This window comes from Camelina sativa, chromosome 7, assembly GCF_000633955.1.
Source record: "Camelina sativa cultivar DH55 chromosome 7, Cs, whole genome shotgun sequence".
Classification (NCBI taxonomy): Eukaryota; Viridiplantae; Streptophyta; class Magnoliopsida; order Brassicales; family Brassicaceae; genus Camelina; species Camelina sativa.
The window spans coordinates 22,146,822-22,162,358 of record NC_025691.1 but is presented as its reverse complement, the minus strand read 5'-3'; the positions used below and the strand labels follow the sequence as shown (position 1 = coordinate 22,162,358).

Below are 15,537 nucleotides of genomic sequence, written 5' to 3'. Positions count from 1 at the left end.
TGAATATAATTAAATATTACAACTATTAACAAAATATATCAAAGTGCAATAAATTTTTCACAGTGATGAAACGTCATTTCTAACAAATTCTCTTATAACTATTACAAATATATATAAAAAATTGAATACAATGATGATAAGTTATTTATATATAGATTTCTAAAAATGTGAACATTTGAATAGACACAACTGTTTGTAAAAGACACAACTCTATATTCAACAGACGCTACTTTTGAGAGAGATGCAACTGTAAAAAAATTTATGTCAAAAATATAAAATTCTCTTTTAACTAATACAAATATAAAGAAAATTTGAATAGAATGATGAGAAGTTATTTATATATAGATTTCTAAAGATGTGAACATTTGAATAGACACAACTTTTGTAAAAGACACAACTCTATATTCAATAGATGCAACTTTTGAGAGAGACGCAACTTGTGAGAGAGACACAACTTTTGAGAGAGACGCAACTGTAAAAAAATTCTATCAAAAATATAAAGTAAAGAAAATTTGAATACAATGATGAGAAGTCACTTATATATAAATTTATAAAGATGTGAACATTTGAATAGACACAACTGTTTGTAAGAGACATAACTGTACATTTAACAGACACAACTTTTTAGAGAGATGCAATCGTTGAAATTTTCTATCAAAAAAATATATATACATATTTTACGAAAATGTATGGCGAAAAATCACAACTGTTGTTGGCATTTATTCAGATTGTTGTTATTATATATAATTACATATATAATTGTATTAGAATTACCAAAATCGATGCATAGAAAGTATATTAGAATCTGTAACTGACACGAATGATACTAGTATGTCACATATACTCATGTATTTGAATATAACATACATAGTCTTTAGAATACGTATACAGTTTGAACTTTGAACATAAACTATGTTATATATCAAGGAAATAAATCTACAAATAAATTAGTATAATAGCTCAAGAGAGTTTGTTCACTTCTTTGGCTACTTGGCGAGTAGTGGCTAGAGTATGTACCAAACTGATATATAGTAGCCGTTGAAAGTCAACCCGACCCCTTCGGGAAAAGGGTTGCATTTGGACCCTTTTTAGTATTATGATACGTCTTCGTCTCAAAATTTATCTTTAGAAGTTACTATATGTTTCTTTTTTTCTTCTTTTTTTTTCTTTTTTTTTTGTAAAAGAAGTTAGTATATGCTTATTTTTTACAAGAGTAGGCAAACTAGAAAAAAATTAGTCTCATACTGATTAATTTTGAAAAAGTTGACCAAAATAGAAGAAAATATATAGTATTGTCTTACGTACGATATTATATGCATAAATGCATACCACATGCAATTTTAAGAAACAGGCTACCAGACGATATAAATAATAATAAGATGTTCTTTATTTATTTATTTAACACATTGTGTAAATTTAAAATTTTAGTTTTTCATCCTTCATAATTAATATTTTAGCTTTTCGCCTAAAATAAATAAATAACTTTAAGTTTTTTCATTTGTAATATAATTCGAACCCATTTTTCTTCAAAAGTAGTTTTTTTTCTTTTTATATTTCCTTAAAAACATTTTCTAGTTTTTGTAAAACTTAATTAAATAAGTTCGATTTAAAAGACAAGTGGACAAGGCAAGGGCAGACACGACGTGGCGAATGTCGATTGGACCTGAGTTCACGTCATTGGGAGTGGTGCGGTGGGCTCAACTCTCCGACGATAAAGCGAGTCTGCTTTTTATTGCTTTCCTTTTGTCTCCTTCGTTTTTTTTTCTCTCCCTTTTATTTACATCACTCTAATTAAGAAACCATGAAATTATATAGAGAAAAAGAAAACTAATTGTTAAGAAAATCCATTTAACTTAACTTTATAATGGCAATTTTCTAATCACTGTCAATATCAACTATTACTACTCAGTAGTCTTTATGTGACTGATAAAGTTATACTAAATCGGTAAATCCTATGAATCTTTCCATAATGGTGTAGGTTTCAATAAAATCTACTAACTTTGTCAAAACAATAAAATTCGCCCGCCATATATTTTTCTATTTTAATTTGTTGATGTGAATGTGTATCATTCACTGGATCGAGAAAAAAAAAAAAAAATTGTATCGGCTACAGTTTATGTTATTGTTAACAATCAAACGGTTTAGTGTAGTCAAACCATTACATCAAAGTCGATAGATGTTCGATGTGCACAACCTTGGTCGAGAAAAAAAAAAAGAGTTTTTACGTGGCCATTATAACATTCGGGACTGGTATAAGTTTCACATGGCTTTGTAATACTAACGTGGCACCATGGAAAGTCTGATATATCGATGATTAGATCAAAATGCGTTACACGCCCACAACTTATGATTCAATTATTTGATGGAAAATATTAGATAAAATGTACAGAGAGATGAGAAATAGAGGGTAAGGGGACAATGGCATGCGTTCCTTCGTGGGGTTTGCTTTTATAAATTTCTATCTTTCTTTCTGTCTCTTTCCATCTTAGATTTTTCTGAAATGCTCTAGAATTCGATATTAGCCTTACAATGAACCTTAATAACACGTTTCACACTCAGAGGTCACAAATTGAAACAATGTTTCATAAACATTTTTTTGACGTTTGATTTGTACGGTAAGACATTTTGAAAGCTATTTTTGAAAACTTTCAATTTCCAATATATTCTTTTCAATAGTACACAATTATTCTTCATTACCTTTATTATAATTTTTTATCATCTTACAAGGACAATTTCAATAAAAAATGAAAATTTCCACGAAAATCACATACAAATAAACGAAATGTGTAGAATCCTCTATACCTTCGTGTCAGCATAGTAACCATTCAATAAGGAGGCAAATGGTTTCTAGGGATTCAATATATTTTTCATCTCCTTTTATAGATAGTCGAAAAATGGTAAAAAGAGATTTAGTTTGAGACTATTTGTTGAAACGAAGTGCCGTTATATGATTCGTGATCAAAGCCGTAACGTTCTCAACGATGCAAAACTAATATTTTTTTTATTATAATGCTCCGTTAAATTAATTAAGCTACAATACAATTAATTAAATACACACAGAAGAATGTTTCTTTGGACCTCGATCGTTTGCATGGGGACATGTGCGCCAATATGAGTCGTACGTGGTGAGTGAGCTGTATGAAGTATGAACTATAAAGAAGACTAGTGTGAGTAAAGGGGTTCATATATCTGAACACAAGTTAACCAAAACCAACCAACTCGGAAATTTTTCTTTTTTTTAGAGAGAAACCTTTTTTCATCGTCTTCCTTAGTTCTTTCACTTTTGAAGAAGTGAATCTGGACGAATAAGGCCGTCATATATTGGAACTTGAACCATCAAATTCATCAAAAGATTTTTAAAGAATCTTAATTCTTTTGATTTCTACTTGTATTTAAGCCTTCTTGATTCACTACCATAAACCGGATTATTTCAACTCTTTTTTTTCTTCTGTCATTGAGACATGAAGGTAATTCGTTTAATCACTCATATGAATTTGTTCCTATTTCTCAAAAATAGTGTAACATGATTACTCATATAAGGTATTCTTTTGTCTTTTTCAGTTCTTCGGGTGGATGCAAAACAAGCTACATGGGAAGCAAGGGATTACTCATAGACCAAGCATATCCTCTACTTCTTCTCGTAAGTTCAAGATTACACTATTTAACTAGATTCTATTGTCTACTTATTCGTCGAGAACAAAAATTTTGATTACCAAAGTTGCTGTCTACTTGGGACATGTGCAAAGCAAAAATACTCCTCCCAACATTCTCCTTTCCGTTGATTGGCTCTCTCATAGTTTTCTTTTGTTTTATGTAAAAAAGATCAACCGAGAGAGGAGTTTAGCGATTGGCCTCACGGGTTACTAGCGATCGGAACATTCGGTAACAAAGAGCCGCAACCGCAAAAACTTGATCAAGAAGTGATTCAAGAAGAGACTGTGTCTAACGTGCACGTGGAAGATCAAACACAAGATAGAGATCAAGATCTTTCTTCCTCCGATAATCTAGAAGAAGAGTTCACTCCTGAGGAAGTTGGGAAACTACAGAAGGAGCTGACGAAGCTCTTGACGAGGAGGAGCAAGAAGACGAAATCTGATGTGAATAGAGAATTGGCAAATCTTCCTTTGGATAGATTCTTGAATTGTCCTTCGAGTCTTGAGGTCGATAGAAGAATCAGCAATGCCCTTTGTTCTGATGAGAATGAAGAAGACATTGAGCGTACGATCAGTGTTATCTTAGGAAGATGCAAAGCGATTTCGACAGAGAGCAAAAACAAGACGAAGAAGAGTAAGAAAGATTTGAGCAAAATCTCTGTTTCTCATCTCCTCAAGAAGATGTTTGTATGTACAGACGGTTTCTCCCCCGTCCCTAACCCTAGCTTGAGAGACACGTTTCAAGAATCGAGAATGGAGAAGGTATTGCGCCCTAATTAAAGTTCATAACACACAAATTTCAATATAACTACATTTTCCATCACTGATTATTTACACTGTATGATACAGTTGCTGAGAATGATGCTACACAAGAAGATTAACACTCAAACTTCCTCGAAGCAAACATCAACGAAGAAAAACTTGCAAGACAAGCAACGACTTTCTTTGAAGAATGAAGAAGAAGAAGGAAGAAGTAGTAACGATGGTGGTAAATGGGTCAAAACAGATTCTGATTGTGAGTTTCAGATCTTTTGATTTATTTTTTTTTTAATAAACTTGAATAAAAACATGAACTGATTCGATTTTTTTTTTACTTCTTCTGTAGTCATTGTTCTTGAGATATGAATATTTTGATCCACTTTTGCCTTTTTCATGTTCTTACAAGAAAGTACAGGTAATATTTAAACCAGACAATACAATCTTACATTTTCAGTTGCTTTGCCTATAGAACTGTATCTGATATTGGATTTGATGTGTTTTTTATTTTCAGATAATCTTCAATGAGATCAAGACAAGAAATGATCAATCAATCAATTTTATTTTCTTTCTGATGAAAGTTTTTGGGTAATCCGCAAGAGCCCATGAATCCTTTTTTTTTTTGGCATGGTTGGGTCAGTAAAACCAAACATGTTTTGGGAACTTAAACATCAGACAGTACATGAGATATTTGTATGCATGCATACATGTGTGTATATGTGAAGATAGATATGTAATGTACACATACATGTATGTAATTGTGTATTTTGAGGTGAATAACCTTAGTTTATATACATCGTCTTTTTAACACTCTTTTTTTTTTTTTTTTTTTTTTCTNGACTATAACTTTCTCATTCGAATGCAAATATCATAAATAATACTACTATAGTACTTCTCAAGTCTTCAATATACTATTGTTTACACTGTTTATACAAAATTTTGTTGGTTTTTGGATTAACAACATACGAATTGCACTTTAATAGACAACATGTGATGTGTGCTTGTCTATTCCTGATCTCAAAAAGAAAAAAAGAAAAAAAAACCCACACAACATATATATATTTGGTGCTATTCTTAGAACTGGTCTGCCTAAAAATAAAAGTGCAATTCAGTTTACATGGACCATATGTCACATTATATTTGATGGGCTCACGAAGGCCCATCCTAAGATTGAACAAACATATCAGCTACTAAAATACATGACACTCTGACTAGAGTGGAGGGTTCACTAGTCCAACTACACACACACTTTCGTAGTAGAACCTTCCAACATCTGGAGAAGGATCAAGGAGCAACCTTTTACCAGCCGTCCGATCGACCGACCCATTGGACACATCTCAGCTCTCTCACTGACTTCTTCAGTCAGTATTTCTTCTCTTTCTCTTCTCTTTCTTCAGATCTCTGCGAGAAATTGGGGTTAACAATGTTGCTCCACCTTCGTCTTTTACTTCTGCTATGTCTGACTTCTTCTTTGAAAGTCCAAGCGTCGGTGCATGAGTACCGCAGTGAGAGATTCATGTCTAAAGGCAACGCCTTTGTCTTCCATGGTGGCAGTGAAGGCATCTACTCCTCTTCTCCTTCCGATAACTTCACTTCCGACTCCGATTCCGTTTCCTTTATCCGGTAATTCATGAGTCAAAAAGTTTCTTCTTTTTGAATCTACTTAGGATCTGATTTGCTAATCAGACTTCATTTAGGGTAATGTTCTTCAATTGGGTCACTCACTATTAGTTGCAAAATTGTTACTTTACGGCGTTAGAGATCTTGTAGATATAAACAAGTAGTTTTCAAGCTGATTCAGTTCTTTTGAGTAACTACCTTTAGCTGTGTTCTCCTGTTAAAGTTTCTTATTTTGAAACTCTATGTTTTGTTTGTGGTGCAATGCTATTGACAGGTTTGAGAAGATCAAGTTTCAGAGGCCTGGGGAAGTGTCTAACAGATCCTCATTACCTATCCACGCTGTGTTGTTTGAAGTAGAGGACAGGGAAAACATCGGAGGATCAGCTTATGGTGGGCAAAGAGCTGTGTGTTGCACATCTGATCTGGCGAAACTCGGTGTTTGCTCACACGGAGATGTCATTTACCGTCCTTCTGCTAAAGATTCTGGTTGGCCACAAGTGTTTGGTGTTTCAATTGCTGAGAATGAGTTGTCTGTTACGCTGCCAACAAGATCGATACAGGTCACTAAGACTGGGATGTACAACCTCTACTTCATTCATTGTGATTCTGATCTCAAGGATTTGCTTGTTGAAGGGAAAACCATTTGGAAAAATCCTACCGGATACCTACCCGGTAGAATGGCTCCGTTGATGTACTTTTACGGTTTCATGTCGCTTGCTTTTGTGTTGCTTGGCATCTTCTGGTTCTCACAGTGTGCTAGATTCTGGAGAGAAGTGCTTCCGTTGCAGAATTGCTTAACTCTGGTGATTACATTAGGGATGTGTGAGATGGCACTTTGGTATTTCGACTACGCTGAATTCAACGAGACTGGGATCAGACCAACCGTGATCACCATCTGGGCAGTCACTTTTGGTTCCATCAAGCGTACAAGTGCTCGTATTATCATCCTGATGGTTTCAATGGGCTATGGTGTTGTGAGACCTACGCTTGGGGGGTTTACATCAAAGGTTATCATGCTTGGGGTCACCTTCTTTGTTGCGTCTGAAATTCTTGAGCTGATGGAAAATGTCGGTGCTGTCAGCGATCTCTCAGGGAAAGCTAGACTGTTTTTCGTTCTTCCTGTTGCGATATTGGATGCTTTCTTCATCATATGGATATTCAAATCACTCTCTGCTACGTTCAAGAAGCTTCAGACCAGAAGGTTGTTGGTCAAGTTGGATATATATAGGAAGTTCACAAATGCTTTGGCTGTAGCCATTTTGGTTTCCTTGGGTTGGATTTGCTACGAGGTAAAATAACAAACAACTCTCGGTAGCTGAAGAAGCATTGTTCAAATCAAAAATCAAGATAAGATTTGTTCTAATGCTTTTCTCTTTGGCAGCTTTATTTCAAGTCGAAGGATGTTTACAACGAACATTGGCAAAACGCTTGGATCATCCCGGCCTTCTGGCAACTTCTCTCCTTTTCTCTCCTAATTGTTATCTGTTCTCTCTGGGCTCCATCTCAAAATTCGACCAGGTAACGCCATATCCAAGAAGCACATTAGAAAATGCAATATGAAGTTTGATGTTAGTCGGTTGTTATCAATAGTAACTGAGCGCAAATGTAAATTAATCTGCAGATTAGCTAATAAAACCATGTCTAATTGTTTTTACCGTCTTTATCTACATATAGGTACGCCTTCTCTGGATCTTCTGGAGATACAAGCGCGGAGTTTGAGAAGGACGATTACACGCTAACCCTCATTAAACCATCTCCCATTCCTTCTCACGAAGTCAAGAACCTCGCAGAAACCAGACCTTTAGAAGCTGACGAAGGAGAAGCAGAAAAAGATTTGGAGGAAGATAAGAGGGATTAAAATAGTAAAGACAATAGCCACAACCATCTATTTGACACTTCTTTCTCTTTATCAAACACCTCAATTTTACTACATGTATTCTTTTAGGTGACTTGAGTTTAGTTTGTACAATACAAAGGGCAAGAGACCAAATCAGCCTTAGTCTTCGGTGTTGTAGTGTTAGTTTGTGTGCCCTGTTTTTGTCACAATGTAATGTTTCCTATGTTGCTTTATACATTAAAGTTAGTCTATGACAAGGGTGGAGATATCTCTTTCTTATGTTGCATTATACATTTTTCTTGTATCCTATGCGTAAGTCTATGACAAGGGTGGATCAAGCCGANCTCGGTAGCTGAAGAAGCATTGTTCAAATCAAAAATCAAGATAAGATTTGTTCTAATGCTTTTCTCTTTGGCAGCTTTATTTCAAGTCGAAGGATGTTTACAACGAACATTGGCAAAACGCTTGGATCATCCCGGCCTTCTGGCAACTTCTCTCCTTTTCTCTCCTAATTGTTATCTGTTCTCTCTGGGCTCCATCTCAAAATTCGACCAGGTAACGCCATATCCAAGAAGCACATTAGAAAATGCAATATGAAGTTTGATGTTAGTCGGTTGTTATCAATAGTAACTGAGCGCAAATGTAAATTAATCTGCAGATTAGCTAATAAAACCATGTCTAATTGTTTTTACCGTCTTTATCTACATATAGGTACGCCTTCTCTGGATCTTCTGGAGATACAAGCGCGGAGTTTGAGAAGGACGATTACACGCTAACCCTCATTAAACCATCTCCCATTCCTTCTCACGAAGTCAAGAACCTCGCAGAAACCAGACCTTTAGAAGCTGACGAAGGAGAAGCAGAAAAAGATTTGGAGGAAGATAAGAGGGATTAAAATAGTAAAGACAATAGCCACAACCATCTATTTGACACTTCTTTCTCTTTATCAAACACCTCAATTTTACTACATGTATTCTTTTAGGTGACTTGAGTTTAGTTTGTACAATACAAAGGGCAAGAGACCAAATCAGCCTTAGTCTTCGGTGTTGTAGTGTTAGTTTGTGTGCCCTGTTTTTGTCACAATGTAATGTTTCCTATGTTGCTTTATACATTAAAGTTAGTCTATGACAAGGGTGGAGATATCTCTTTCTTATGTTGCATTATACATTTTTCTTGTATCCTATGCGTAAGTCTATGACAAGGGTGGATCAAGCCGAAATCAAAAACACAGCAAATAAGTGTAAAAGGGATATGACATTGACACCAAACAACTTTCATCATATGAACAAAAAAAGATTTTAAGCTATGAATTTGGCAAGTATACCAAACATATACATTATAAAGTTCATACAACATTACAACTCATGAATCTGAAAAATTTTAAAATCAAAGTCGTATCATCATCATCATCATTTCTTGCTCGGTTTTTGGCTCTCCCGCAGAGAACCCGAATTGCGAAAAGAATTCAAAGAATCTGTCTCCGTAAAAAAAAAAAAAAAACTCTAAAACTTGAAGCAGAAAAAAATAAATACTTATCTCTCTCACTCGGATCGTCTTCTCAGATGCTGAGTTGCTGAATACCCCTCAAACAAGTCAAGAACCTCAGTCTCTAGATCTTCGACTGAGATCTTGATGTAATTCTCCGGATTTTTCCCGCTCTCTATATGACTCCTGAACCGCCCAAGAAACGATCTGTAAGCCGGACTAAGCTTCTCCAATATCGAGATCTTCAACTCTTCCCTCAGCTGAGAGTCAGGAACCAACCATTGTGATTGAACCCTATGAACTTCCTCAAACAAAGCATTAAACGATTTAAACCTCTCTCTCAACGCACTTCTCGAAACACCTGATGAGAAACTTCCTTTGGTATGCAACCCTTCATCTCTCAAACAATACAAAACTTTCACCCAAGCAGCTCTTTGGTAATACGTCGCAGCTTGCCTAAACTTACCCGTTAGCTTTCTCAAGTAAAGATCTCCGATCATTTCCCGTAGCTCCGGGGACCCTTTAATCTTCTGGACAATGTAGTGTGCGTTGTTCATGATAAAGAGATGCGACAAAGCTGCGTTCTTGTAGTACTTTGATTTGCCTTCAAGATTGAATTGCAAAATCACGATGATCCAAATCAAATGAAGTGCCAATGGACCTTTGTTGTTCTCTAACTCGGAGAAATCAAAATCAGGTGTGTTTGAATCCGTAGCGTTCCTCGATGGCTTTGACATGATGAGATCGATCAAAGTTGGTCTATACTCTGAGATCAAGCTAATGTAGTTCATCACGTACCTCGTCAACGGATGTATCGTACCTCCAGGAACAGGAACTCTAGAAGGTTCACGGAGCACAGCGTTTTCGAATTCCGATAATATCCCTCTCGCCGCTTCCGCCAACCTCGACAATATCTCCGCCGCCTGAACCCTAATCGAATCAGAAGATTTCAGATCGAAGACCGATTCAATATCCGGCAAAAGCTCAATCAAAGCGTCGTGCAGATCAAGGATCTTGAAAAGCTTCTCCGGCGATCTCCGGCTGATACTAATCGCCTCCGCGAAATTGAAAAGCTGAATCGCCGGACCTTTGACTGTCTCCATGAAACAAGCCTCGTGGATGTTAACAGCTCCGACGCTTTCGAAAACATGCTCACAGAGCAATTTCTCGCTCGCGAACACGACTCTCACACAGATCTTAGCAGCTCGGATCCAACGGCGGATCTTCTGCTCAAGCGCTTCCCAATTCAGCCTCTGAACATCTCCGATGCTGAGTTTCTCGATCCCTAACCGCCGGAAACTCGAATCGACGGCGGATTTGCGAACACTGCCGTAAACTTGAATACACTCACGGAGATAACCGGCGGAGACCATACGGCGAGCAATCCAGCTCAGGTGAACGACGGATTCAATCGGAATCAGCTCGATCTCGCGTATACTACTAGTAGATCTACTGTAACTACCTCTTCCGGTTGGTAACCGAACCGCCGCTGAACCGGTGATAGCACTCGAACTGGATCGTTTCAGAAGATCCGTTTCTTCTTCCTCCTGGTCATCGTCCTCGTTACCATTGTTACTACTGGTTCCATCTTCGTCAACCTCAAGCTGAGAGGAAGAAGAAGAAGAAGAGGAAGAAGACAACATTAGAGAATCGGAGTTGATCGGAGAGCTATGACAAACGAGGATGTTCCTGAACTCGTCTTCGAGACGAGCCATGGCGATCTGGATAACTGAGTTAGCTCGGTTCTCGATGTCTCCGGCGGAAGATGATACGATTTTTTGGATTTCGTCGACGGCGTTGAGGTAAAGCTTGACTTCGTTTGGATCGTTGAAGATCATCTTCTCTCTTGCTTCTTCGGACGCTGTTGCGTCCCATCGGATGATCACTTTCTCCGCTGATTCGAAACCGGAAACTGAACAGTCTTCGACTCCGGCGTGAGTTTGTTCCATTGTTTCATGCGAATGACAACACACAGAGGAAGAAGAAGAAGAAGAAGAAGAAGAAGAAGAAGAGAGACAGAACACAAAAAGTGTCACAACAATAGAGAGAGTTAGTTCTTCTTTCTTTCTTATGATGGAGACTTTTGAAAAAACAATAAAAATGAAAAGCAACAGTATAAATAATTTTTATACTATGTTTTTAAGTAAATTACATCCAAAGTTTTTGTTTTTTTATTTAGATGCTTTTAACAGCTATTTTAACCGATGGAAAGCGCCTTTTTCAAGTTAAATGGAACGTTTTGATTTATACAATCCGAAAAAGAGTTTTTAAAAAAATATATAGTATTAATTTTTTTTCAAAAAATGATATAAAAGTACTAATAAACTTTAAACTTTCAAAAATAAATCTTAAATTTACTCTAAAAACTAAACCTAAACCCCAAATTTCAGTTTCTAGAATTTCAAAATTATTATAAAGTTTGTGGTATTTTTTAGAGTAAATATTTAGTAATAGTATTTTTTTTTAATTAATAAGAATCTTTTTGAAACAAAAATTAGTTCACCAGTATTTAAAGGTATTTTTAAAATATTATAGAAGAAAAGTTAGAAAATTTTGTTGATCTCAAATTTACTAGTTATCATAGTAAAAGTTATACATTGCATTGGATTAGTTTATCTTACCATTCGAATTCTATATAAATTTTTTATTAGCCATTTAATCAGGGATAAACAAAAAAAAGAGAGAAAATAAAAAGTGTTGTTAAATAAAGGGAAGAAGAATAAAAAAAAATGAAGGAAGTCAACTATTCGACTGCTACAATGGGCCGACATTCACGTGCTTGCACCCGATTTCCCATGCATTATGCCTTTTTTAAAGATTCACGGTGACATCTCTCTTATTTTTTCATTTTAATAACTTTCTCAACAAAATAGATATTCCTCCTATTTTTCATTTTCATTTTTAAAAGAAAATTGTAAACGTTAATACTACTACTAGTACTATTAATTTCCTTTTTAATGATAAAAAATCAAATAGTACTGCTATATTAGTATAATTTTATTTGCTCTTAGGTGGATTGGATATTATAAGATCATTCAAACAGTGCCCTGCTTACACTTGGGCAAAAAGAGCAAATGCCCACAGCCACACACAAAAAAAAAAAATTTATGTCATATCTATACTATGAACCATACGTCCACATAGGATTTAAAATCTCCAATTATAATTAGATATATCACTAATTAACATTTTTTAAAATTTTAAGAGTTTTCTATATTAAAAATTATTTTAAACAACCTATCATAATTTGACATAGCATGCATTAATATTTTTTAATTTTTCAGAAATTTTTAGAAAAAAGAAAATTTTAAATTTATGGAAATAAAAAAACTAAGCACAATATCCCACATCGGCTAGAAATTTTTTAGACAATGGTTCAGAACCAGTATAAATAAGACTAATATGCTTCCAACAACGAATGAGCATAAAAACTTGATTTATCAGGCGTCCAAGTTTAAAAGTTTTATTTGGTTTGATCTGGTTTTTTATTTGATCAAATTAAAACTTTAAACAGTTTCAAAAAAAAAATTATAATATTTAAAAAAATTAAAAGTTTAAATATTATAAATATTGAAACTTTTAGAAGTTTTTTGCTTTTAAAAACTTTTTAAATATTATAAGTTTTAAATTTTAAAATTTTAAAATATTATAAATATTGAAAAATTTTAAAAGGTTCAAATTTTATATTTCGAAACCTTTTAAAAGTTTAAAATATTATAAATATTGATGCAAAACATAAATTATCTTATTTATCTACATTTGTGATTTTTATTTCTTATGAGCTGTAAAACATATTTTTGTATATGATTTTAGAGATGAGTTGATATTTCTTTCATTAATTTTTTATTTTTGAGTCTAAGGAAGAAGGATTGACATCGCAAGACCTTAATTTGATGTTTGAGTCAAATTTTAAGGTTTAAAGAAGAAAGATGGACGACAAACACAAATGTTTTATTAGCTATACATAGGCATGACCAGGGTTACAGTTATCACGGTTAAGGTTTATTAACCATCAGTTATGGTTAGAAATTTTTGTAACCTTAACCAGAACCGTTTAACAAACGGTTAAACGGTTACGTTTAAATACGGTTACGGTTCAAGCAGTTACTGTTATACACGGTTACAGTTATTTGATAATATGATATGGTTGATATTATTTGATGATATAATATAATTGATATTATTTATTTATAATTAATATGTTTTTATAGTGTACTCATATTTCTATATATCATATGATTCATATTAAATAAATAATTATTAGTATATTTTATTATGTTTTTAAAATATTATAAACCAAGTAAGGATTTTGGTTTGAGAAGTTTCTAAACGCGTGGATCTAAAACCAAATAAGTATATGGATAAAATTGTCAATAATTGGGTGCATGTGTTGACTATGCTGGTAATCATGAATTTCACAAATTTTATGAGAAAAGAAATGATGAGTTAACAAGTTGTGTGGTCGTCTAAAAAATGTTTTTCAGTGGAAGAATATGAAGAAGTTGACGAGGAAGAAGAAGAAAANGAAGTTTTTTGCTTTTAAAAACTTTTTAAATATTATAAGTTTTAAATTTTAAAATTTTAAAATATTATAAATATTGATGCAAAACATAAATTATCTTATTTATCTACATTTGTGATTTTTATTTCTTATGAGCTGTAAAACATATTTTTGTATATGATTTTAGAGATGAGTTGATATTTCTTTCATTAATTTTTTATTTTTGAGTCTAAGGAAGAAGGATTGACATCGCAAGACCTTAATTTGATGTTTGAGTCAAATTTTAAGGTTTAAAGAAGAAAGATGGACGACAAACACAAATGTTTTATTAGCTATACATAGGCATGACCAGGGTTACAGTTATCACGGTTAAGGTTTATTAACCATCAGTTATGGTTAGAAATTTTTGTAACCTTAACCAGAACCGTTTAACAAACGGTTAAACGGTTACGTTTAAATACGGTTACGGTTCAAGCAGTTACTGTTATACACGGTTACAGTTATTTGATAATATGATATGGTTGATATTATTTGATGATATAATATAATTGATATTATTTATTTATAATTAATATGTTCTTATAGTGTACTCATATTTCTATATATCATATGATTCATATTAAATAAATAATTATTAGTATATTTTATTATGTTTTTAAAATATTATAAACCAAGTAAGGATTTTGGTTTGAGAAGTTTCTAAACGCGTGGATCTAAAACCAAATAAGTATATGGATAAAATTGTCAATAATTGGCTGCATGTGTTGACTATGCTGGTAATCATGAATTTCACAAATTTTATGAGAAAAGAAATGATTTTGTTCTTGGAGTTTGATGGGTTAACAAGTTGTGTGGTAGTCAAAAAAAAGGTTTTTCAGTGGAAGAATGTGAAGAAGTTGACGAGGAAGAAGAAGAAAAAGAGTATAACGAAGAACCAAACGGTAAAAGTTACGATGACAATTAACACAAAATTTGACAATGAAAATGACAAGAAAGAATATGAAAAATAAGAAAACATTGAATAAAAAACACGAAAACATAGGTGGTAGCGATCAATTAAATATGAAAACGAGTTAAATTCATGATTATAAAATTGTTTCGTTTTTCTGGTGGTCAAAGAAAATGGTTTAGGATATATGAGGTCATCAGTTTGATTTGCCTCGCCTGGACGTCAAGGTAAATTTATGATTTTTTTATCAGATTTGATTTTATAACACAACTGATTTTTATATTTTAAAAAATTGTGTATCTGAAATTTAATTTTTTTCCTTAGTACTAATTTTAATTTTTTTATGAGATAATATTTTATTACCGTAATCAATCATATATAATTTTTATCAAAATATATCAAATAAATCCACGCGTAGCGTGGATTCAAAACCTAGTTTATAAAAAGATTAAGCTCATATGTTTAATTTAGTATCATATAATTTGTATTTTTAATAGCATTTTAAGCTGAGTATTATATTCTAAAGAGATTTTTTAATGTTGGTTAGCAAAATATATTTTTATTTTTATTTTCTATTTTGGTTTTCACTATAAATATTTTTTTTATTTAGTATTGTGATAAACTTTTTTTTTTAAAAGCCTTATTTTTAAAATATGGCCCTAAGCCTCCTCTACTCGCACGGCACTGCATTCAAATAATAATAATCGTTTTCTGTGTCGACCAAATAATATGCAAT

General features: G+C 33.5%; 3 protein-coding genes and 1 long non-coding RNA gene across 4 annotated transcripts; 3 read left to right on the top strand and 1 right to left on the bottom strand.

Annotated features, from left to right (window-relative positions):
- LOC104701933 lies at window positions 3,201–5,174 on the top strand. The gene is made up of 6 exons (XM_010417697.1): window positions 3,201–3,467; window positions 3,562–3,640; window positions 3,823–4,415; window positions 4,503–4,668; window positions 4,759–4,827; window positions 4,924–5,174. The coding sequence occupies exons 1-5, from the start codon at window positions 3,462–3,464 to the stop codon at window positions 4,776–4,778; spliced, it is 864 nt and encodes a 287-aa protein (XP_010415999.1). The 5' UTR covers window positions 3,201–3,461; the 3' UTR covers window positions 4,779–4,827; window positions 4,924–5,174.
- LOC104701932 (transmembrane protein 87A) lies at window positions 5,679–8,138 on the top strand. The gene is made up of 4 exons (XM_010417696.2): window positions 5,679–6,032; window positions 6,304–7,318; window positions 7,411–7,547; window positions 7,704–8,138. Exons 1-4 carry the CDS (start codon window positions 5,833–5,835, stop codon window positions 7,885–7,887), a joined length of 1,536 nt encoding a protein of 511 aa, XP_010415998.1. The 5' UTR covers window positions 5,679–5,832; the 3' UTR covers window positions 7,888–8,138.
- LOC104701931 lies at window positions 8,250–9,019 on the top strand. The gene is made up of 2 exons (XR_753910.2): window positions 8,250–8,421; window positions 8,578–9,019. It is a non-coding gene; the product is annotated as an uncharacterized LOC104701931 (long non-coding RNA).
- On the bottom strand, window positions 9,124–11,417 carry LOC104701930 (exocyst complex component EXO70A1-like). Its single transcript, XM_010417695.2, has one exon. It carries the CDS (start codon window positions 11,298–11,300, stop codon window positions 9,408–9,410), a length of 1,893 nt encoding a protein of 630 aa, XP_010415997.1. The 5' UTR covers window positions 11,301–11,417; the 3' UTR covers window positions 9,124–9,407.

Coding starts and splice junctions, on each gene's coding strand:
- LOC104701933 (XM_010417697.1), top strand. Junction 3,641..3,822: donor CATATCCTCTACTTCTTCTC/GTAAGTTCAAGA, acceptor TATGTAAAAAAG/ATCAACCGAGAGAGGAGTTT. Junction 4,416..4,502: donor AAGAATCGAGAATGGAGAAG/GTATTGCGCCCT, acceptor TGTATGATACAG/TTGCTGAGAATGATGCTACA.
- LOC104701932 (XM_010417696.2), top strand. CDS start 5,833: ATGTTGCTCCACCTTCGTCTTTTACTTCTGCTATGTCTGACTTCTTCT. Junction 6,033..6,303: donor GATTCCGTTTCCTTTATCCG/GTAATTCATGAG, acceptor TGCTATTGACAG/GTTTGAGAAGATCAAGTTTC. Junction 7,319..7,410: donor TGGGTTGGATTTGCTACGAG/GTAAAATAACAA, acceptor TCTCTTTGGCAG/CTTTATTTCAAGTCGAAGGA.
- LOC104701930 (XM_010417695.2), bottom strand. CDS start 11,300: ATGGAACAAACTCACGCCGGAGTCGAAGACTGTTCAGTTTCCGGTTTC.